This window comes from Sus scrofa, chromosome 12 (assembly GCF_000003025.6).
Source record: "Sus scrofa isolate TJ Tabasco breed Duroc chromosome 12, Sscrofa11.1, whole genome shotgun sequence".
NCBI classification, from domain to species: Eukaryota; Metazoa; Chordata; class Mammalia; order Artiodactyla; family Suidae; genus Sus; species Sus scrofa.
In genome coordinates this window covers 17,560,820-17,583,890 of record NC_010454.4, presented here as the reverse complement: position 1 = coordinate 17,583,890, position 23,071 = coordinate 17,560,820, and the positions used below count along the sequence as shown (strand labels likewise).

The 23,071-nt window shown below is 39.1% G+C and overlaps 1 protein-coding gene across 3 annotated transcripts in view; it reads right to left on the bottom strand.

The window, feature by feature from the left end:
* NSF (N-ethylmaleimide sensitive factor, vesicle fusing ATPase) overlaps nucleotides 1-23,071 on the bottom strand; it is a 165,340-nt gene that overhangs the window by 40,445 nt on the left and 101,824 nt on the right. For all 3 annotated transcript variants that reach the window (XM_005668696.3, NM_001244560.1, XM_013980864.2), the window contains exons 10-15: nucleotides 20,149-20,314; nucleotides 19,200-19,274; nucleotides 18,914-19,101; nucleotides 11,621-11,716; nucleotides 7,855-8,011; nucleotides 3,303-3,436 (exon numbers count right to left, since the gene is read on the bottom strand). In XM_005668696.3, the coding sequence (XP_005668753.1) occupies nucleotides 3,303-3,436; nucleotides 7,855-8,011; nucleotides 11,621-11,716; nucleotides 18,914-19,101; nucleotides 19,200-19,274; nucleotides 20,149-20,314 (816 nt within the window). The remainder of the gene's footprint in view (nucleotides 1-3,302; nucleotides 3,437-7,854; nucleotides 8,012-11,620; nucleotides 11,717-18,913; nucleotides 19,102-19,199; nucleotides 19,275-20,148; nucleotides 20,315-23,071) is intronic.

The window sequence follows — 23,071 nt, the reverse complement described above, 5'->3', positions numbered from 1 at the left end:
TGTTACTGTGGCTGTGGTGTAGGCCAGCAACTGTATCTCCAATTTGACCTCTAGCCTGGGAACTTCCATATGCTGCAGGTGTGGCCCTAAAAACAAACAAACAAACGAAGGGAAGAGAATAATGGTGGGAGGTAGACTAGAACCACTAAAGAATGACATTTATATTTCATTTTCAAAAGCAAACTGAGAGTTAGCACCTTTAGATGGGTTTGAGCCCTCAGGCTTTTGTCAAGCTATCATTAGGCAACAATGTGAAAACTATTTGCAGGGAAAGATTTTGCAGTATTTCTAATATATTTCTAAGACAACCTGTGCTTCATTCTTTGTTCTGTTCTATAGTCACAGGGAATAATATTTTTCCCCGAGGGAAACTAAAAAAGTCTTATTACGAATTTATTATGCTGCTGAAGCAGAAATAATTTTTGTAACTTTAAGGGTGCATGGATGAATCCAGACAGTGAATCATGAATCCAACTAATTTTAAGTAAGCTTGTTGTAGACACTTATTTTTATATTCCTTAGCCTTCCACTCATCTAAAACCCTACCTTGAAAGCCTTCAACAATTTAAAGATTAAATCATAAGTTATTAAACCATTAATTTAACCATTTAAGCCTCTAAAATCAGCACATATTACCTTCCCCCCTTAAGTCAATTTGCAAGAGATTGAAATAATAAAAATGATAATATCTCACACTTATAAAGCAGCTTTGATGTGCAGGAGCCTAAAACACTTTCAAAAAACTTTATAGAAAAACTAAGACCATCCACCCACAACTCAGAGTACATCTGAGGTAGAAGCTGGCAGCTGGTGAAAAGCAATGGAGTAATTTACCACCTGCACAGAAGACTACTTACTACTTTTGAACAAGCATAAGCAATAGATGGAGTTAGAAAAACACAAATAGAATCAGCTGTTCAGTTAAATGGTAAGTCCGATGGCCACAGATTCCAAGGGCTATTATTTAAATTTTCACCAGAGGAAATGATTGAACGACTCCCTTCAGAGGAAAAAATAGAAAAAACAAAGAAAAGCAACTTCTAATCTACATTGGGGGTTACTGGTCCTCGTGATTCTGTCCAAAGTTTCCAGGGAAGGAGAGATTACTACTGGTTTCACCTGAGACACAGAATAAACCGACTGTGATATTTAAGTTCTTTTTGTGTCTGACAACACTTCTCTCTCTTTCACACTCAATTTCAAAGATCCTTATATAGAATATTTATCTTGATGTTTGTGCAAGGCTGTAATCCTGCTCCAAGCCCTGCCTCCTCCATCCATTTCAAGCACCCTACATAATTTTCTGCTATCTACATAAACCTAAGACTAACTTCTCAAACTTAACATTTTTTTTTTTTGGTGTGTGCCTTTTAATTTTATTTTTTTTAATTTATTTTATGATGTACCATGATCTCTCTCTCTCTCTCTCTCTTTTTTTTTTTTTTTTTGCTTTTTAGGGCCACACCCTCAGCATGTGGAGGTTCCTAGGCTAGGGGCTGAATTGGAGATACAGCTGCCGGCCTACACCACAGCCACAGCAACGCCAGATTCGATCCTCGTCTGCAACCTACACCACAGCTCTCGGCAACATCGGATCCTTAACCCACTGAGTGTGGCTAGGGATTGAATCTGCAACCTCATGGTTCCTAGTCAGATTCGTTTTCACTGAACCATAATGGGAACTCCTGGTGTGTGCTTTTTTAAAAAGTGTCTTTTTCTCCTTGATCTCTTCCCCAAAGAGAAACTGAGGTAACTTCATCCTACATCTTCATAAAGTGAGGGTCTAGAGTAAGGTAAAAGAATACCTGATCTGTCTTTACTAGAGAGCAATTCGATTCTCAAGAGTCTTTCCTCTTATCCTAATTTTCTAGGATCTTTTTAACTTACAGTTGGTTTTTATGCATAAAAGATCAAGCATAAAAAAGTATGCTTTAAGTAAAGTATTCCTTTAAGTAAAAGGAATACTTTAAACTAGATATATAAAAATAATCTTTCTTCACTGTCTGGGAGTATACAAAATCAGAATATCTATGAAAACACTCAAGTGAAACAGCCATTCAGAGTGTTCATCATTGATTTTTTACTGTTGTTTTTAATAAGCAACCACCTACTATACTAGATGCCTTACGTACTGGCTTGAATGTAAGAGTGATGATCAGATGCTCTGAGTCCTTTCAGTGCTAGAATTCTATTCTATGTTGTTCTAACTTTCACCGAGGGTTCAAAGTAGTCTTATTAAGAAAGTGACACGGAGTTCCGGCTGTGACACAATGGGATTGGCAGCATCTCTGGAGCACTGGGACACAGGTTCAATCCCTGGCCTGGCATAGTGGGTTAAGGATCCAGCCTCGATGCAATGGTGGCACAGGTCACAACAGCGGCTTGGATCTGATCCTGGCCCAGGAATTCCATAGTTGGTTGGCAGGGTGGCCAAAAAGAAAAAAAAAAGTGACAAATGGTACCTTCAGAAAGAGGCAGAAAGACGAGGACTGCACTAAATTGCCAAGCAGACTCTGATTAATATTTAATATGCCACCATCTTTTTGTTGGGGGTTTAAGAATATCTTTCCAGTGATATACCTCTGTTCTTTCCCCAACTATACAGTCAACTTAATTGACCCCCCCAACAGTCTGACTTTGTACACTGATGAAAGAACTTAAAAAACCCCAAATGAATTTGTTCCACTCTATTCACACATTGTTTGTTTTGTTTTGTTTTGCTTTTTAAGGCTGTGCCCACGGCATATGGAAGTTCTCAAGCTAGGGGTCAAATCAGAGCTGCATCTTTGACCTATACCAGAGCTCACGACAACGCCAGATCCCTGACCCACTGAGCAAAGCCAGGGATTGAACCCACATTCTCGTAGACACTACTCTGATTTGTTTCCACTACGCGACAAATGGAACTCCCTACTCAAACACTTTTAACTGTGATTTTCTTTCAACCAAGACAATACAAATGGAAGAAATGAAAATTAATAATATATTAAATAATATATATTATATATTAATAATATGTACATAATATATTACATAATCACACTAAACACAGCACCGTTTGGAAGATAAGGGTACTCTAATAAAAATATATTACAAAGTTAAATACTATATCTAAAACAGGTGCTGTCTTCCCCCAAATTCTGCTGATAATTCTATTTGTGAAGAGCATAATCGCAAAGGCTCTTATAATACACACACGGACATATACATGTGTGTAAAGATACGTACCGACACCCATAAACACACGCACATGCGTACATCTAAGAGATAGGAAATTAAAATGAAAGTAAAAATCTCGATACCTTCTTCATGGCCTGACACTTGGCTGTCTCAGAAAAGCCAATCATCTTATCAGGAGAACAGATCTTAATGAAGGGGAAGTTGGATTCCTCTGCAATCCTTGCAGCTAAAGCAGTCTTCCCACTGTGAGGAGGGCCTGCATAACGATACAAGCAAGTCAGGGGAAAAAAGCCAACCTAAGCAGAAGGGAATAAGACAAGTTCAAACTTTTATCCACAAGGTACTGAAGTCCCAACTAGTTGCTCATTAACATTTCCTGACACAATTTCATGGCAGACATGTTTTCTCTTATTTATTAGCAACTAAATTTAATGAACTGATTAGCATTTCGCAAAAGTATGATGAAATACATTCCTTCTTTCTTTCTCACATAACCTTAATTTTTCAAACTTCTGGCTAAATATATACAATGCAAGGGCTCTGCAGATACCGACTCACAGACTTTGAAAAACTTATGGTTTCCAAATGAGACAGGTTGGGGGTTGGGGTATGCACTGAGGGTTTGGGATGGAAATGCTGTAAAATTAAATTTGATTGTGATGAGTGTTGTATACCTATAAATGTAATAAGATTCATTAATTAAAAAAAGAAAAAAGTGCAAGGGTTCTGCTTCTTTAAAAAAAGAAAAGGCATTCAAATGTGTATCAGTACTTATTAGTTTTATCAAATCATTTGTCTGACAAAAAAAATACAATCTTCTTAGGAGATGATATTGGGGGCAGTGGAAACTGCCTCATAGAAACAAATGTGATTTAGAGAGCTGGAATACTAGGAGTTCCCATTGTGGCTCAGCGGATTAAGAATCTGACCAATATCCATGAGCATGCAGGTTCAATCCCTGGCCTCGCTCAGTGGGTTAAGGATCTGGCATTGCTGTGAGCTGTGGTGTACGTCGAAGACATGGCTTGGATCCTGAGTTGCTGTGGCTGTGGGGTAGGCTGGCAGCTGCAGTTCTGATTCAACTCCTAGACTGGAAACTTCCATAAGCCGCAGGTGTGGCCCTAAAAAGACAAGAAAGCTGGAATACTAAAGACCCAGACCTTCTCATGAAGGAAATCAAATCTACAAATGTACCTGTATTTAGACATCTCCTCCTTCCCTTCTGTGTAATAAAGATGTGCCTGTCTTCCACCCGTAAGCCAACCAATCACTTCTGAGCTTCTCAGGAACCTAACATTATTATTATTATTATTAGGTCTTTTTTACAGCCACACCTGTGGCATATGGAAGCTTCCAGGCAGGCCTACACCACAGCAATGCCAGATCTGAGCCGTGCCTGTGACCTACACCAAAACTCATGGCAACGCCAGATCCTTAACCCACAGAGTACAGCCAGGGATCGAACCTGAGTCCTCATGAATAGTAGTTGGGTTACCACTGAGCCAGAATGAGAACTCCAGGAACCTAACATTACTGATTGTATCCTCTTCTCCATATGATCCACCTGTTCCCTGAAGCTACTTCAATAGCATTTAAACATGCTCTAATCTACTGAGAGTTTAATAAACAAAACAAACAAAAAAACTCTTGCTGGACTTCACACCCCTCAACACTACTCTGTCTTCTCTCCAAAATGGAACTTCTCTAAATAATCATCTATGCTGGCTTCCTTTACTCCTCACCTTCCACCCATCCTCAAGCAAACCCTATGGCTTCCATTCCCATTACATGCAATAGGCTCCCATTGGGGTCACCAAATCCAACAGTTTATGTGCTAGCCTCTTGGGAGTATTTGATCATTGACAACTCTCCTTTCTTTAAAAAGTTCTTTTCTTGGCTTTGTGACAGCACCTTCTGCTTCTCCCAACTCTCACCTCTCTGGTTACTCTTGCTCAATCTCCTTTGTCAACTCCTCTTGCTCTACTTAGTCCTTAAATGTTGACATACCTCAGAGGTCAGTTCTAGGCCCCCATTTCTTTTCAACCTACCCTTTCTGTAAGTGACCTCATCCATACCCATGGATCCAACAACAGCCTACACACCGACAACTCATGACTGCATAGGGCCAGCTAGACCTCTCTTCTGAGCACCAGACCCACATATCCAAGGAGCTATTCAACACTTCCAGTTTGATTATCCTATAGGAACCTTAAACTTAACATGTCTAAAAGTGAATTCGTGATCTTTCTTCCTGAAATGTACTTCTGCACTAGTGCTCCCAATCTTAGTCAATAATACCATTTACCAGCCGTGAATACTAGAAAACTGGGGATCCTGTTTGTTTGATACCACCCCCCCACCATTCAATCTAGTTACTTACTAAGTTTCAGCTTCCTTATCTACAAAATAAGTATAACAGCAGCATCTACCTTCACAGGATTGAAGTGAAGTTTAAATAAGACAGTATATATAAAGTGCCAGTTGAGTGACTGGCAAACAGTTAAGAGTTCAAAAAATGTTGTCTTAATTATGCTTAATAATTAATTAATAATTATTATGGAGTTCTCTTGTATGTAGCACAGTGGGTTAAGAATCTGGCATTGTTATTGCAGCAGCTTGGGTTGCTGCTGTGGCAAAAGTTCTGTCCCTCGCCTGGGAACTTCCACATGCTTGGGCATGGCCAAAAAATGTAAAAAAAAAATTATAATAATAATTATAAAGTCTCTTTAATTCTACCTCCTAAATATCCCTCAAAATGATCTACTTAGTGCATCTCTCCTATGTTACTTCAAACCATAACCAGCTCTCATTAAGACTAATGCAACTCTTTCTCACCATTGGCTTCTCCTGTATATATTTGCCACTCCAATTCTTTTTTGGTTCAGAATTCTGAAACATTTAATCAAAAGAGAATCTGGCCTTTTTTTTTTTTTGGCCACACTGTTGGCATGTAGAAGTTCCCAGGTCAGTGATCGAACATGCACCATAGGTGCAAGGTACAATCTGTGCCACAGCTGCAGCAACACCAAATCTTTAACCCGCTGAGCCACAAGGGAACTTCCGAATCTGGCATTTTAAAAGTCAGGTTTACAAACTTGACACATTCTCAGTATCAGCAATTTATCTACACATTGCTTAAGAAAATAGAGTCTATGAAGATATCAATAAGACATTTAAAAGTTCATTAAAAGCTACAGCAATTTGCAAGTAAGTATCCAGTTTTACTTAACAAATCCACTGAGAGCAAATTTAACTAAGTATATGAAAACAATAGTTACATACAATTCTCTGGAAATATACATTATACCTACAGCTGTTTTTACAGCTAGAGTCTTACTCCCTCGCCCCTTCTTAATTCTCAAAATGGTGAACCACTGTATGGTCCTGGATCTCCAAGCTATAAAACTGAAATATGTGTCTCTAGCATAGCAGATGGTGACCAGGAAGGCAGATCACAAAACAATCGTGATGTTTTGAAGATATAAATCTGATCATGTCACTTCACTGCTTAAACCCTACAAATGGGCTCCTCATTGCCCCTCAAATAAGAGTTTAAACCATTAACATGGTCTACAAGGCTTTGCATGACTGGCTCCCACCTTCTTCAGTCTCACGTTTTAGCCTATCTCCCTTTCTGGTTCAGTCTCCTTCCTTCCCAGGGCTCGTTCACAAGCTGGTTCCTCTGCCTGGAACATCGTCCCTGGCTACTCTGCCCAACCAGCTTTTCCTCATCCTTCAGGTCTTGGCTTAATGTGTTCCTCTCAGGGAGCCCCCACCCCCAGACCTTTGGAAAGGGTTGGATTCCTTCGTCATGTGGATTCATTACATTTTTTTTGTCTTTTCTTTTTTTTAGGGTCTCACTCGCAGCACATGGAAGTTCCCAGGCTAGGGGTTGAACTGGAGTTGTAACCACCAGCCTACATAGCCATAGCAATGCCAGACCCGAGCCAAGTCTGCGAGCTACACCACAGCTCACGGCAATACCAGATCCTTAACCCACTGAGCAAGGCCAGGGAATGAACCCGGGTCCTCATGGATACTAGTCAGATTTGTTTCCACTGAGCCACAACAGGAACTACAGGGATTCATTAAATTTTGCTGTTGTTCTACTAATTATAACAGAATAAACAGCTAGTGAACAGAATGTCCTTCTTTTGTCTACTTGGTAAAATCCTAACTGATCCTTCAAAGTTGAAATTGAACATCACCTCCAGATTTCCTGACCACCCCTGGGCACAATGACTTGCATTCACATACCCTTACACATACACACGGTAGTTAGGTATTTGTTTACATGTCTTTTTCCATGAACAGACTGAACTCTGTGAATGTCTTTGTATCTCTAGCAACCAGTTCAATGCCTAAAACATAGTAAGCATTCAGTGAATATTTATTTAACTGAACTGAGTACTACCTGGTATCATAGTCTTTTATGTAACATAGAAATTTAGATACAATCCTACAAGAAAACTAGTTGCTATCATTCATCAGTAACATTCTACTCCAAGAAAATTTAAATTTGTACGCAATATTGGAACATCGGCTGGATTACTATTTTCAGCGCATGAACAGGTTTAGAACTGAAAATTGTTCATTCTTCTGGAATGTGCTAAATGCTTTTATAAAAGTGCTCTCTTTTTTAACTTTTGATGCCATCTCATCATTTTTTCTCACCTTCTAAAAGGACGCTGACCAATGGTGTGCGGTCACTGTTTTTAGTCTGTTGAACCAGCAGCTCCCCATCTTCTAGAACTCGAGTAACTGGATCACCCCATTTGATGATACCATTCATTATGTAACTTGCATAATCCTCTTGGTTTGTGCCAAATGCCTATGAAGGAAAAAAAAATGGTTTAAAGCATTTTGAGACAGACAACAAGGTCTTACTTAATAGCACAGGGAACTATATTAGATCCCCTGAGATAAACCATAATGGGAAGAAATATTATTTTAAAAAAGAATGTATATATGTGTATAACTAAGTCACTTTGCTGTACAGCAGAAATTAGCACAACACTGTAAATCAACTATACTTTAATGATAGAGAGAACAAAAAAGCATTTTGAGCATTAGCATTAAATCAAATATTTAAAGATATAAAAGATGAGTAATAATTCCTACACATGAGTGCTGTAGCAATATCCCATATTAAGCAAAACCAAAACTGTTTTGTAATTTCTCACTTAACTTTTTACCCAGTGGGGAGAAAAACTGCTTTATGTGACTTAATGGAACAAAATAATGGTTTCTAGGCTCAGATTCTAAGAGAGCCCATGCTCTCATAATCCCTGAGAAAAGCTGTGTTCCAATGTGCTTGTTTCTGTAAGGGTACATGGGTTGTGGCCTTCTGTTAAGAACAAAAAGGAAAAAGAGAATATGGATTTAGAAATCAGAAGCTGTTGGCTCAGCACACAAAGATACTATCCTAACACTGGCTGTAGGTGTCAGGGATTAAAATGGGACTACGCAATGGTAATAAGGAGATCTTGTTCACATTAGCTTCGTGGAAGGGACTATAAACTGAATTGCACCAAAGTGTGTGTGTGTAAATGCAGGATTTAGAATGAGGGAGAAATGAGCTGAGGTAATGAAAGGTTAGGAAAAGGAAAGAAAAGTAATTGCCACATATAATAACTTCATTTGTACCATATATTAGGGCTTAAATCACATCCCTCTTCATTTTCAATGTCTAATCTCAAATTGTAACTCCCATCAAACCAGCTACCAAAAGTAGTCAGAAACTTTAGTTCTTAATTGAACTGCATTTTAGAAGGTTAAACAGGAGAAAAAATGAGTAGGAAAACGTGACCCGATATAATGTAAAGGTCGTGTGTCTTGAGAATTTCAAACTTTAAAAAATCGCCACATCCCTCAAGTTAATTGTCCATTCCCCCATGTGTGGAATGATTTTCACAGTTCTTTAGAACCTGGACCTCACAGAAAGTCATCCTGAGTAACACCATCTCTAAACAATACACAGTGGTCTCATCAGTCTATATTACTTTGCCACCAAATCGTTTTTCAGACCACTCTTTAGTCCTTGCATACACTAGTGCTTTGATTCATTCCTGAGGACAGAGTAAAATCCTTATTCCCTGGTCTGGATATGATAAATTCAGTGGCCCTATAAAAAGTTATAAAGGAAAAGCCTAACAGATAATGGTTGAAAGGCTATTGTAGGGAATATGTAGACCGGCTGGTTTTTGTCTTTAATTATCCCAGTTATATAAACTTCAAGCTTCACAGCAGCAGCTAAGATACCTGAACCAGAAAACAGTGACCCTCCCAAGCTACATAATATGGATGAGTCATCCTTACTTGTCCTGTCATCTCATTTTTTATTTTATCTCCCAGACCCTTAGAATAAATAAAAATAAGTTACTGCTTACTTAACTAAGTTACCTTAGTTGCTCCTTCCTTGTAGCCAAGTTATTGGTCACTAAATTTTTTTTAAAGAGATTGGTTAGGCTAGGCTCTAGTATTTTTGGTAACTATTACAAATAACAGCAAAAGATTAAACCATTTCCACCACCAAGTCACTTTGGAAAAGTAACTATTGTATGTTTAAAAGTCACAATAGTCATAATAAAGCAAAGAGGGCTAAAACAAGTTGATTTTTGTGTTTAAAGGAAATGCAACAAATAATTATTGTCATGGGTATAGAAGGAACTTATACAGATCATATAAAAATAAACAATACAACAGAAAAATAGGCCAAAGATATGAATAGCATTTCATAGAAGATACTCATATGGCCAATAAACATATGGAGAAATGCTTAATTTCACAGGTAATCAGTGACATGGCAAATCAAGACCAAAAGGAGATCCCATTTTATATCCAATGGAATGGCAAAAATTAAGTCTGACCATGCCAAGTGTTGGAGAGGGTGTAGAGAAAAAGGTCTCTTTAAGATTATTGGGGGCAGTGTTTATTGTTCAACCATTGGAAAATGGTTTGAAATTCTTTAGTTTGAAATTTAAAATTGGACATTCAAAAACCCAACAACCCAGCAATTTTATTCCTAAGTAAAATTTCATTCTAGGAAAAACTCATTCAAGAATGCTATAGCAGCACTTGTCTGTAATAACAGAAAACTGGAAACATTCTAACTGTCAGGAAAATAGATAAATTGTGGTGGTCACACAGTAGTATGCTATCCAGCAATGAAAATAAATACGCTATAGCTACAGGAAATCATACAGATGACTCTTGATAATAAAATATGTAATAAAATAGCAAGTCTCAGAAAATTAATATATATATCATATTTTATTTTATTTTTATTTTTTTTGGCTGCAGTAGGCAGTGCACTTAGTGTGGGACTTCAGTTCCCAGACCAGGGATTGAACCCAGGCTGCAGCAGTGAAAGTGCCAAGTCCTAACCACTAGACCACTAGGGAACTCTAATATATACCATATTTTATTTTTACACACTGTAAACTGATGACAGTATGTCATGAATTAAAGATTAAGAATAATCCAATTCTGTGCACTCAAGGTCCATTAAGAAAGAAAAGCAAACACACATACCTTTTTAAGAGGCCTTTCTACAATTTATTTTTGTACTAATATAGGACTCCAAACAATGGTTACTCAAATATGAGCGGTTGTTTTATAGGAAAATGGGTTAATGATCTTATACTTTATTCTAAAACGCCAACTATGACTGTTGGGGTTTTGAGTACATTTTAAGAAAACCGATACTTTTTAGAAAAAAGGGCACAGGGGATGGTGAAAAGTTTTAGAAACTATAGCAGTTAGAGGAACTAGAGGTACTGAGAAAGAAAAGAGGATGTCTTGGAGGAGGTTGGGGAAAGGCAGAGAAAAAGGAGATTGAGTTAACTGTAAATATTGTAATAACTAACATAAGAAGGCTGGATGAATTAGGTTTCTGTAGCTTCAGAAGGCCTAAGAGCCAATGAGAAAACTAATTCTAGTTCAAAATAACTTAAGAATAATTAGAAAGTCTCAAAATTGAATGGTCTGCCTTCTATAAGATGATGAGCTCCCTATCATGAGAAGTATTTCAGTTTAATTACCCAGCTATTGGAGTCACTGCACAGTTTCCTGTATTGTATACACTTCTTGTACTAACATTTCTGATTTTTTAAAACTACATATGGTCTAACCTTTCAAAATGCTGGGTGACATATGGAGGTTCCCAGGCTAGGGGCCAAATCGGAGCAGTGGCTGCTGGCCTACACCACAGCCACAGCAACACAGGATCCGAGCCGTGTCTGCGACCTACACCACAGTTCACGGCAACGCTAGATCCTTAACCCACTGGGCGAGGCCAGGGATTGAACCTTCGTCCTCATTGATGCTAGTTAAGAGTCTTTTCCACTGAGCCACGACAGGAACTCCAAAATGGCACTTCTTTTCCTCCCAAATTATTATAATTTTTTTGGCTTATACATGACTCAATATTCATACTCACTGGTTTGATATCGTTTTCCAAAGAAGCAAGGAAGTCTCCTCTTGTCACCTGTAGGCTCTCTGCTTTCTCCATGTCCACTTCTACTTTAGTACTGGCCTAATTAGAAATGGAAACAAAATGTAAGGACTTTTAAGATTTAAGAATATTTTCAGCCTAAGAATGTAACACCTGAGGATTTAAAAAGCATATTTCCACAGATTAAAAAAAGCCTCATAGTCACACACATACTCTTTGCCTGAACAATTCCACTTTCAGGTTTTATTCCATGAATACATTCACGAATGTGTACAAAGTAGAACTAGGGTATCTATTACAGTAATGTGTAATAGCAGAAGACTGAAATGTCCATGAAAAGAGAACCAGTTAGGTAAATTACAACACATCTTTACCAAAAAACACTGGATAGCCATTTTTTTCAAAATGAGGCACTTGGCAGAGAAAATATATGGAGAAGGTCTCTAAGAACAGTGGTTCTCATTCTTGACTACGTATCAGAATAACCTCTAGAGTCTTTACGGATATATACAGATGCTCAGCCCCACCCTTCAGGATTTTGATTAAACAGGTCCAACAGAGGGTCCAGGCATTTATAGTTTTGTTAAGTGAACAGGTGCTTCTAATGCTCAACCAGATTTGTAAACCATTATTCTAGGGGACCAAAGACCTACAACTTTGATTTTTACTCATATTGTGTGCTTGAGAATCTATGTGCCCGCTCCAAATATTCTGCTTACTGCACCTGGAGCTAACACTTAGAAGAGACATCTGGAGAAGCATCAAGGCCTTTATCAGCACCTGGAGCTGCCTGGACCTGATGAGTGATTGAGATACAAACGCACTTTTTAATTCGATTGGGCTCACTCCCAATAGCATCAGGCAAGTGAGTCTAATTTTTAAAATGGTACTACAGGTTTTTAAAAAACATATCTTCCAAAAAATCTGACTATAAAACAAAAGTGTGTTAAGCAATATCAACCTTCCAAAGATTATTATAAAATATGAGTCATGTTCCTTTAGGAACTGACTGCTGAGACAAATAAAATGACAGACATTTTGGAAAAAGTCAGTCTTGCCTTATGAGATAAAAAGAACTCGGTCAGAAAACTGGATAAAGATGGCAAACAGGACACATTTATCTCCCTTCCTGCTCCCCATGAAATGATAGAAAGTGAGAGAAAAAGGCTAAAAAGCATGGAACATATACCTGGAAGTTTTAAAGTCATCTGGAGAAAAAAACAAGAAAAGACGAAAAACATTTTTCTACAGTTGAAGAAAGGTGTATCTCTGCAATTTAAAGGTTTCAGTGAGTGGTCAGGGTCAATGCAAAGAAACCCATATCTGCCTAGACACACTGCAGTAAACTATCAGAGTACAGAAGGTGAAGAGAAATTTTTAGAACCTTTTTGACAGACAAAAACAGGTCACCTGCAAAGGAACCAGAATAAACACCAGAAACTAGAAGACATTGTAACCTGTAACCATGTCTTCAAAAATACTTCTGGCTATCTACCACAGAAAAGGATTCTCATATGTACACAGGGAGGCACAGGCAAGCATTTTCCTAAGAGTGTTATGAAATATTATTATGACTTTCTCTTAGAGTGAAGCTGAATTCAAATGATAGAAACATAGCAAATGAAGGGGAAATATTGTCTACCTTCCAACATTTATCAAAAATTATGATAGATTTCAGGACTGAAGCTAAAGTTACCTAATTGTAAATAATCAATATTAAAATTATAAAAATGTCCTGTGTATTCATTAAAATAAGTTTTCTGACTTCTCTTAGTTAACTTTTACAATTTTATCAAGATTATAAAATCTTATTTTAAAAATACCTAATGCTGAATTTTTACTTCTTCAGAAAACTTTTACTTACTTGCCTAAATTAGTGCAATTTGTTCCCACATTTTATTTATAGCAGCTAATCAATATAGAAGAGGCAACATCTTTCAGCTTATACCTGCAGAAACTAATAAACTTGTATTTCAACACCAGCAAATATCCAGTGGTCACCCTTAAATTTCATAACCTTTTAAATCTGACCTTTCAAAGTTCTTATCATTCCTCTCAAATTAAGGGTAGAATGACCTTAATCAATCAAAATTCTACTGAAAATAAGAAACAATTTTATTGGAATTCTACAAACACAAATCAACTTTGATTCGGCTGTAACGTGTGCGTGTGTGTGTCCTCAATTTATTTCCTTATAACAAATTAGAGCAGAAGAAATTTGGGTCATGAATCTTCTCTACTTGAAGCATAAATCGCTTTCAAGATAAAAACACCCAAATGTCATATGAATTTTGATTGACCACAAACATGGTTGTTCAAGCACAAATGACTTGGACATCAGGTGTTTATGAGTGGATTTTTCCCCTTGTTTCAGAAAACCGGAAAAAACAGTTTTAAAGGGGGAAGACTTGTTTGACTTATCCCACCTGACTTTAATTTCTTTTGAAAAGCAAAACATCACTATAATGGCTTTTTATAGTACAAAGAGAGAGCATCATAACAAACACATGAATGTGTGTACAGGTTCTATACCGATTTAAAATCATACGTTTCAAATCAAATACTTATTCGGCAATCACTACTAATAAAGTTATGAACGTGTACAGCAACGAGAATACCAAAACTGTGTGCCTTTTGTTCATCTGAGGATGAGTCTTGCAGGGAAAACAGTATTTAAAGACCTAGCCAATGCAGGTTTTGTTAAAATACAGAAAAGAAAGTCAATGTTAGTATTCTCTCTTTCTCTCTCTTTTTTTTTTTTTTTTGGAAGTGAGGTTATTAGTATCTTAGACATCTTTCTCTTCCCTGAAGTGCCCGCAAAAATCCCCTTGCATTAGACATTCCATAGATACTCTAAAAAAATTAAAAGCTGTTTGGGACAAAAGGTGTTGATCACAAGGCCGCATGCATCGCCTGAAGTTTAAAGATAACCACATGGAAAAAGTGAGGGAAATAATGTCCACTATTTGTACCACTTCTTACTTGGAAATCTAAAGGATAATACACTCTGTACAGTGGTAATAAACACTTTAGCTTTTTTTTTTTTTTTTTTGGCCACACCCACGGCATGTGCAAATTTCTGGGCCAGGGATCAAACCCAAGCCACTGCAGTGACAATAGCGGATCCTTAACCCTCTGGGCCACAAGGGAAATCCAACATTTTAGCTTTAAATTAGAAAAATTATAACTGGAAATAATCAATAGAGATCAGAAAACTCAGAAAAGGATGTATATGATATCTTAAATCAGCCAATAATAATAAAATCGCAATAACAATAAACATTTATATAGTTTGGAAGGCACTTCCATAAATAGTATTTGATTTCATTTTCCCCAAAACTCAATGAAACAGATAGTTATTTCCCCCTGACAGATCAGATAAAAAGAAAAGAGAAGGAACTGTAATACATATCCACACCTTCTAACTACAAAAATCTGTTACTGTTCCACTGTTCCATACTGCCTCATGTGTATATAAATCTAGCACATGCTTAGTTTCCTAGTGAGACAGTGGCTTAGAGATATTTTGGGGGTAAGATTATTGTGATAAAAATAACAAATGACTAAATAAGAGAAAAATCCAGTGGTCAATGCACATGAAAAATCTGGTAACTAATAAACTAGTTGTTGTGGATTATAGTATCAAGAAGCACTGATGTGGTCTGAGGTAAAAGATAGGTATGGTGGAGAATAATTTTCACATCATTTATATAATATTTCTTGAAGTCACCATCACTTTTTTTCTTTTCATGGTCGCACCTGTTGCAGGTGGGAGTTCCCAAGCTAGGGGCTGAATTGGAGCTGCAGCTGCCAGGCCTACGCCACAGCCACAGCAAAGACGACGGATCCCAGCCACATCTGCAACCTATGCAGCAGCTTGCGGCAACACCAGATCCTTAATCCACTGAGTGAGGCCAGGGATCGAACTGTATCCTCATGGACATTATGTCAGGTTCTTCACCCACTGAGCCACAAGGGGAGCTCTCACTATCACTTCTTATGGCATGGAGAAAGAATGGCTGAACGACAAGAGTGGATCCACCCTATAAAGGATCCAAAGCCATATTTCCCACACTATCCAGATCTTTGGCTTTCTTCTTCCCCATGCAGTAGTACTAGTATCCTCCTTCCACTGGGTCTCCAGTATTTTAAAGAGGTTTACCCCCTTGTCTAAAGTGGCCTCTTCCAGTATGACATTCTTAAGCAAGATCAAAGTCAATTTTATATGGTGAAATTCTGACTTAGAGATGGTTTGATTCAGCATACACATATAAGTTTACTAATTTGAAATATTTTCGGCTTTGTGGGCCATGCAGTCTCTGTTACAAATACTCAACTCTGCCACTGTAGCATGAAAGCAGCCACAGACAATACATAAATGAATGGGTGTGAGTGTGTTCCAAAAAACTTTATTTACAAAAACAGGCCACAGTTTCCCGATCCTTGGCTTAGAGCCATTGACAGGCTGTATCCAAATAAAACATACTCAACCCGACTGTTCAGGCTGTTATTATTTCCTGCATGAATTGTCATACACGTTCCCCTCTCTTGCCTTGTGTCACCAACTTCACTCCCCTAAATACTCCACTCGACACAGCTGCCAGCATGAGCTTATGTTTTAACATTACGTCACTGCCATTCCTGAACCTCTTCAATGGCTCAGCACTACTCACAGAAAAGAGGGCCATACTTCTTAGTGTTGCAAAAAAGGCTCTTTGTGCTCCACCCCCTGCTTTAGTCTCCTGACTTATCCCCACATCTCTACCTCCCCTTCCCTACATTTTATGCTGAAGCAATACTGAATTGCCCTAACATACCACGCTACTGCGTGTCTCTGCTCCTTTGCATATGTTGTTCTTTCTGCCTAAAATGCCTGACCCCGTGAGGAGACTCATCCACCCAGAAATTCCTCCATGAAGGCTTCTCTCACCACACAAGTTGATTATACTTGACACCTTTGCACTTTCTTACCTTGCTTGTACTGCACATGGAGGATCAGATTGGGAGCTGCTCAAGGGCAGGCTCTGTGCCCTGGCATACTGTCTAGCATATAGTATGTGCTAAATAAATCTACTGAACCAAAGTCAATAGCAGGATCATAAATGATATATTACTATTTCAAGAAGAAAAAGAATACATCATTCTTGAAAGGGAGAAACAGAAGAAATTTAAATAAAGTATTGGTACATGAGCCAGGCATTGACGAGATAAATAAACATGGAGGGTTAAAGATTGTGGGTGAAGAAAAAAACAGCAACAGCAGAGAAGCAGAAAAATACGTTACTATCTGATGACAGTTTGGCTAACGTGTATGGAGAATATGTGGAAAGGCCAGTTTAGGGTCAGACCTATAGAGCCTGGTGAGTCACGGCAAGTGTCTGAAGAATAGAATGGGAGGAAACAGGAAGATTAATAAAACAGAAGACAGGTAGTAGCAATTAGAACTGAAAACTACTGCCGAGACAGAATTGACAAAATTTGGCAAATAGCTTGATGTAAGACACAGTAGAGTGGTAAAAATCAAAGATAATTTTGGAGTTTTAAGCCTGGGAGATTGAGGTGAACAGAGAAGTAGGGACAGGAAAGAAAGTAGTTTTTTTATTTTTACTTTTTAAGTGAATTTTGTTTTGGAATATGAATTTTTGAGACCAGGGAGAGATATGTGGTATATAAATCAAAAAGTGGGAGAAAGATACATTTAAGAGATGAGCCATAAATCTGAGAGTCATTTATCTATAGGTGGTAACTAAAACCTGAAGAGAAGGCATGGTGAAGGATCAAATGAACTTTATCAAACATCTACCAAAATAAAAGTACCTTGGTTTGTTTTTTTTTTTTTTTTTACTTTATTTATTTATTTATTTTTGTCTTTTTGCTATTTCTTTGGGCCGCTCCCGCGGCATATGGAGATTCCCAGGCTAGGGGTCCAATCGGAGCTGTAGCCACCGGCCTACGCCAGAGCCACAGCAACTCGGGATCCGAGCTGCATCTGCAACCTACACCACAGCTCACGGCAATGCTGGATCGTTAACTCACTGAGCAAGGGCAGGGACTGAACCCGCAACCTCATGGTTCCTAGTCGGATTCGTTAACCACTGCGCCACGACGGGAACTCCATTTTTTAAAAAAGAAAAAAATTTATATTCCATAAGCATAATGACTGGCTCAGATATGGTCATGTGACCCAATCAGAATTAATAAAAGCCAATTCTCAGCTTTCAGCTGGAGTAACTACAGATGTATTCTCTCTCTCCTGCTGTTGCTGAGACATTATGGTGTTGACTTAGAGCAGCCAGTGGCCACCTTAGCACAACTGAGTGGCATCTGCCTAGATGCAGCCCATGCAGGTGAATGAAAGATGAAGAAAGTCACATGGTGACATCCTCTGAGTTCCTGGATCCAGCCACATCTAAAGCAAAAGTACCAACCCCACTTCAAATCTATGACTGAATAAAATACTTGGTTTACTTAAAAAAAAAAAAAAAAAAAAGTGCCCTGGTATGTATTTCTACCAAAGTATCAACACATTATTGTACTAATTTGCAAACATGTCCATTTCTCTGACTCTGTACTCCTTGTGGGAAGAGGTCATGCTTTATTATCTTCATGTCTCCAGCTTAATACCTTGAAAACAGCAGGTATTCAGTATACATTCTTAATGAAACAGCCCCTATAATGCTAGCATGCAGAAAATCCAGCTTCCTATGATATGTTGCACGGCAACACAGCCCAAGTGTTTAAAAAACTCTTCCGGAGTTCCCGTTGTGGCTCTGTGGTTAACGAATCTGACTAGGAACCATGAGGGTGTTTGATCCCTGGCCTTGCTCAGTGGGTTAAGGATCCAGCATTGCTGTGAGCTGTGGTGTAGGTTGCAGACGCGGCTCAGATCCCATGTTGTTGTGGCTCTGATGTAGGCTTGCGGCTACAGCTCCAATTGGACCCCTAGCCTGGGAACCTCCATATGCCCTGGGTGTGGCCCTAGAAAAGATAAAAAGACAAAAAACAAAACAAAAACAAACAAAAAAAACCTTTTGTCTTCACATGTCTGTATCAAACAGCATCAACCCAAGGTAAGCGGGTCGGTGGTCACCAGGGAGCAGATGCTACCGTTATCTCTTCTCCAGCTACTCTGAAGATTTAGCAGTTGACAATGAATCCCTGTACCTTTAACCACGACTATTACCCTAAGCCTTTGATAGTCGGAAAGGAAAGAGAAGGAATCCTGGCATGGCATTTATAGGGCTGGAGACGTCTAATCTGTTAGTTGATTTCACTGACCTTTATGTGTCTGTTCATGGCAGTGGACTGTGCTGCTCGCACCAGACCCTCCAGTTCAGCGCCGCTGAAGTTCTTGGTCTCCACAGCCAGTTCTTTAATGTCTACGTCAGCAGAGAGTAACTGATGCCCTCTCATCCTTGCTGTGTGGATGTGAAGGATCTGTAGTCGACCTTTCTCATCTGGTAAGCCTGATAAAATTGAACATAAAATACAGAGCAGTATAATCCTAGTATTTTTCTGGTACGTCCTCAAGCATGTAAATATCTGCTTCTCGTGATATACTTACCTATTTCCATTTTAACTTCCAGTCTTCCAGGTCGAAGGAGAGCCTCGTCTATCAGATCTGGTCTGTTGGTCATTCCTGAGCACAGGCGTTAAAACAAAACAACAGACAAATGATGAGTTCAAAAATAAGCGTTCCCGTCAGGAGTTCCCGTTGAGGCTCAGTGGTTAACGAATCCGACTAGGAACCATGAGGGTGTTCGATCCCTGGCCTCGCTCAGTGGGTTAAGGATCCGCTGTTGCCGTGAGCTGTGGTGTCAGTCACAGACGTGGCTTGAAGGCCAAAAAAAAAAAAAAGCCCATCTTAAAAAAGATTTGAGCACATAAAGCCGTGAAAAAAAAAGAAGTTATAATAGGGATGCATGATCTGAAGCTCAATCCTAGGCCTACACAGCCCTGAAGCACCTCTGAGGACCTCTGGAGGCCTACAGGACTCAGTTTGAAAACCACTGCATTACACTGTGCTACCTTTTTCATCTGTGAGCTCTAAGATTATTAAAGCCATGAGTCACTAAAACCCATCTTTCATTTGTCCTATTTTTTTTTCTTTTTGGGGCCATACCCAAGACATATGGAAGTTCTGAGGTTAGGTATTGAATTGGAGTGGCAGCTGCCAGCCTACACCACAGCCAGAGCAACGCCAGATCCAAGCTGCATCTGTGACCCACATCACAGCTCATGGCAACACCGGATCCTTAACCCACTGAGCGGGGCCAGGGATCCAACCCCTCTTCTCATGGATACTAGTCAGGTTCATTACCACTGAGCCACAGTGGGAACTCATTTGTCCTATTAAGACTAGACATTAAAATAGTGAAACTCTTCAATATCACTTGATTCTAATTTGGAAACACCGGCAAATAATATAATTACAAGCTACACAAACTTTAACTCAGAACCTATTCATCTAATGTTTTTGAAATCACAGTACTTTTTAAATTAAGCAAACATACCAATGACTAAGATGTTGTTCAGCTGCTCTACCCCATCAATTTTGGACAGCAACTGGTTGACGACGGTATCATGAACTCCCGTGCTGCCAGCCATGCTCCCTCTCTGCTTGCAGATGGCATCAATTTCATCAAAGATGATGATGTGCAAACCACTATTAGCACCAAGCTAATAAGGGAAGAAATTACATTAAAGGTCATAATTTGAATATATTATTAAACTAACCAAAAAAGCTAAACAAATCTTTCACTCCATTTGACTAATAAATATATCAAGAATAATCATGGTTGTTGCTCTCCCAAAGATGTTGGAAGCCAGTCTCAGAATCCTGCAAACTGAAGAGGCATTCTAGAGCTTCATATTTAATACACACAAAACAAAAATACACATCATATGCTGATAAAAGAGAACAGTTCATCATAACTGACTACTCATTCACACACATTTCCAATCACACTCTTTGATACAATTCTTAAACACTTCTTAAGTCAATGAATGGCAACTCCTTCCCATTTTCCTTGAGTTTGGGTGAGCGTATAGCCCCAAAAATGGTAGGATTAATGTTTGTCCTATTATACAGCTAAAGAGTAACCCCACCCAGAGGCGGACTGGGTATTGGGCAAACGGGAGAAGGTACTGAACTTGATTCATATTCAGTTATACTATATGAAAACAGATCACTTCTTCTGAAGAGTAAAATAAGAACAGACACAACTTATAAAAAGAACATAGGGAGTTCCTGTAGTGGCGCAGTGGTTAACGAATCCAACTAGGAACCATGAGGTTGCGGGTTCGATCCCTGCCCTTGCTCAGTGGGTTAACGATCTTGCCATGAGGTGCGGTGTAGGTTGCAGACGCGGCTCGGATCCCGCATTGCTGTGGCTCTGGCATAAGCTGGCAGCTACAACTCCGATTAGACCCCTAGTCTGGGAACCTCCATATGTTGCGGGAGCGGCCCAAGAAATGGCAAAAAAAAAAAAAAAAAGAACACAGTCAGTGGAGTTCCTGTTATGGCTCAGTGGGTTACAAATATGACCAGTATTCATGAGGATACAGGTTCAATCCCTGGCCTCGCTCAGTGTGTTGGGGAATAGGCATTGCTGTGAGCTGTAGGGTAGGTCAGACAAGGCTTGGATCCTAAGTTGCTGTGGCTATGGCATGGGCCAGCAGCTGCAGCTCCAATTTGATTCCTAGCCTGGGAACTTCCATATGCCACAGGTTTGGCCCTAAGAAGCAAAACAAAAAACAAAAAAACCAAAAAATCCCCAAACCACATTCGTAGTTACCCTGCAGCTCAGCAGGTTAAGGATCTGGCATTGTCAATGCTGCAGCTCGAGTCACTGCTATGGGATGGGTTCAATTTCTGGCCCAGGAACTTCTACATGCCATGGGTGAGGCCAAAAAGAAAAATGTATAACACAGTCAAGCAGGTCTGTCTGTTTGTATTTCTTTCCTTCTTTCTTCCTCTCTCTCTTTTCTTTCTCTCTCTTCTTTCTTCCTCTCTTTTCTTTCTTCCTCTCTTTCTTTCTTTCTCTCTCTCTTTTCTCTCTCTCTCTCTTTTCTTCCTCTTTCTCTCTCTCTTTCTCTTTCTCTTTCTTTCTTTCTTTTCCTTCCTCCCTCCCTCCCTTCTCTCTCTCTGCTTAGCGGAAATGAATCCAACTAGCATCCATGAGGACGCAGGTTCAATCTCTGGCCTCGCTCAGTGGGTTAAGGATCTGGCATTGCCAAGAGCTGTGGTGTAGGCCGCAGATGCAGCTCGGATCCAGCATTGCTGTGGCTGTGGTGTAGGCCAGCAGCTATAGCTCTGATTCAACCCCTAGCCTAGGAACCTCCATATGCCATGGGTATGGCTCCTCCCACCCCACTCCCCCCCCCAAAAAAAGAAAGAAAACATATTTTTACTATTTAAATAGCTAACATGATTGGCTTTTATTTTTATGATGTTTTCCATTACTTTTACCCTTAAAATCCTCCCCCATTATAGACACTGGCGGTCACCCAGATTTTCTCCTCTTGTCAATTTTTACTTTACACAAAATTCTTTATTCTATCTTGAGTTTTATTTCTGTATATGGTATAAGTGAAGCAAGAATCCAAGCAGTTCTTCAAAGAGATAACTGATTCAACACTGTTGACTAAACAATCCTTTCTTCATTGAGATGCCATTTCTTCAGGCTTTACACTGTCACATACACTAGATGACTACACTACGGACCACAGTCGTGGTCTGGGCAAGTTCTTCCCTCTACACGGTCTCCTTTTATATAACTGTCTTGTTTACTTCTGGGTGATTATTAGAATCATTCTACTAAAGTAAAAACAACCTTCCCAATTAAAAACAAAAAAAAAAAGTAAAAAACAAACAAAAAAGCCAAGTTTGATTGGGATGACATTCAATCTCTAAATTAGTTTAGGAAGTACTAACATCTTTATAGCATATTCAGTTCTTAGGAAGACTATGTCTCTCCAGTTATTCAAGTCTCTTGTGCCCCCAGTAGTTTTGTCATTTTGTCATATGAATTCTTTTATAAAGATTGCTGGGAGTTCTCATCGTGGCTCAGTGGCTAACGAACCCGACTAGTATCCATGAGGACTCGGGTTCAATCCCTGGCCTCACTCAGTGGGTTAAGGATCTGGTATTGCTGTGAGCTGTGGTGTAGGTCGCAGATTCGGCTTGGATCCCACGTTGCTGTGGCTGTGGTGTAGGTCGGCAGCTACAGCCTGAGTCGACCCCTAGTCTGGGAACCTCCATATGCTGTGGGTGTGGCCCTAAAAAGACAAAAAAAAAAAAAAGATTCCTAATTGTTTGTTTTTTCATTGCAGCTGTACATTGGACTTTTCCATTATATTTCAGAAACCATACAGATGAAGAAATGATATTAATTTCTGTATATTTATTTTATAACTGGCTACTTTACTCTCATT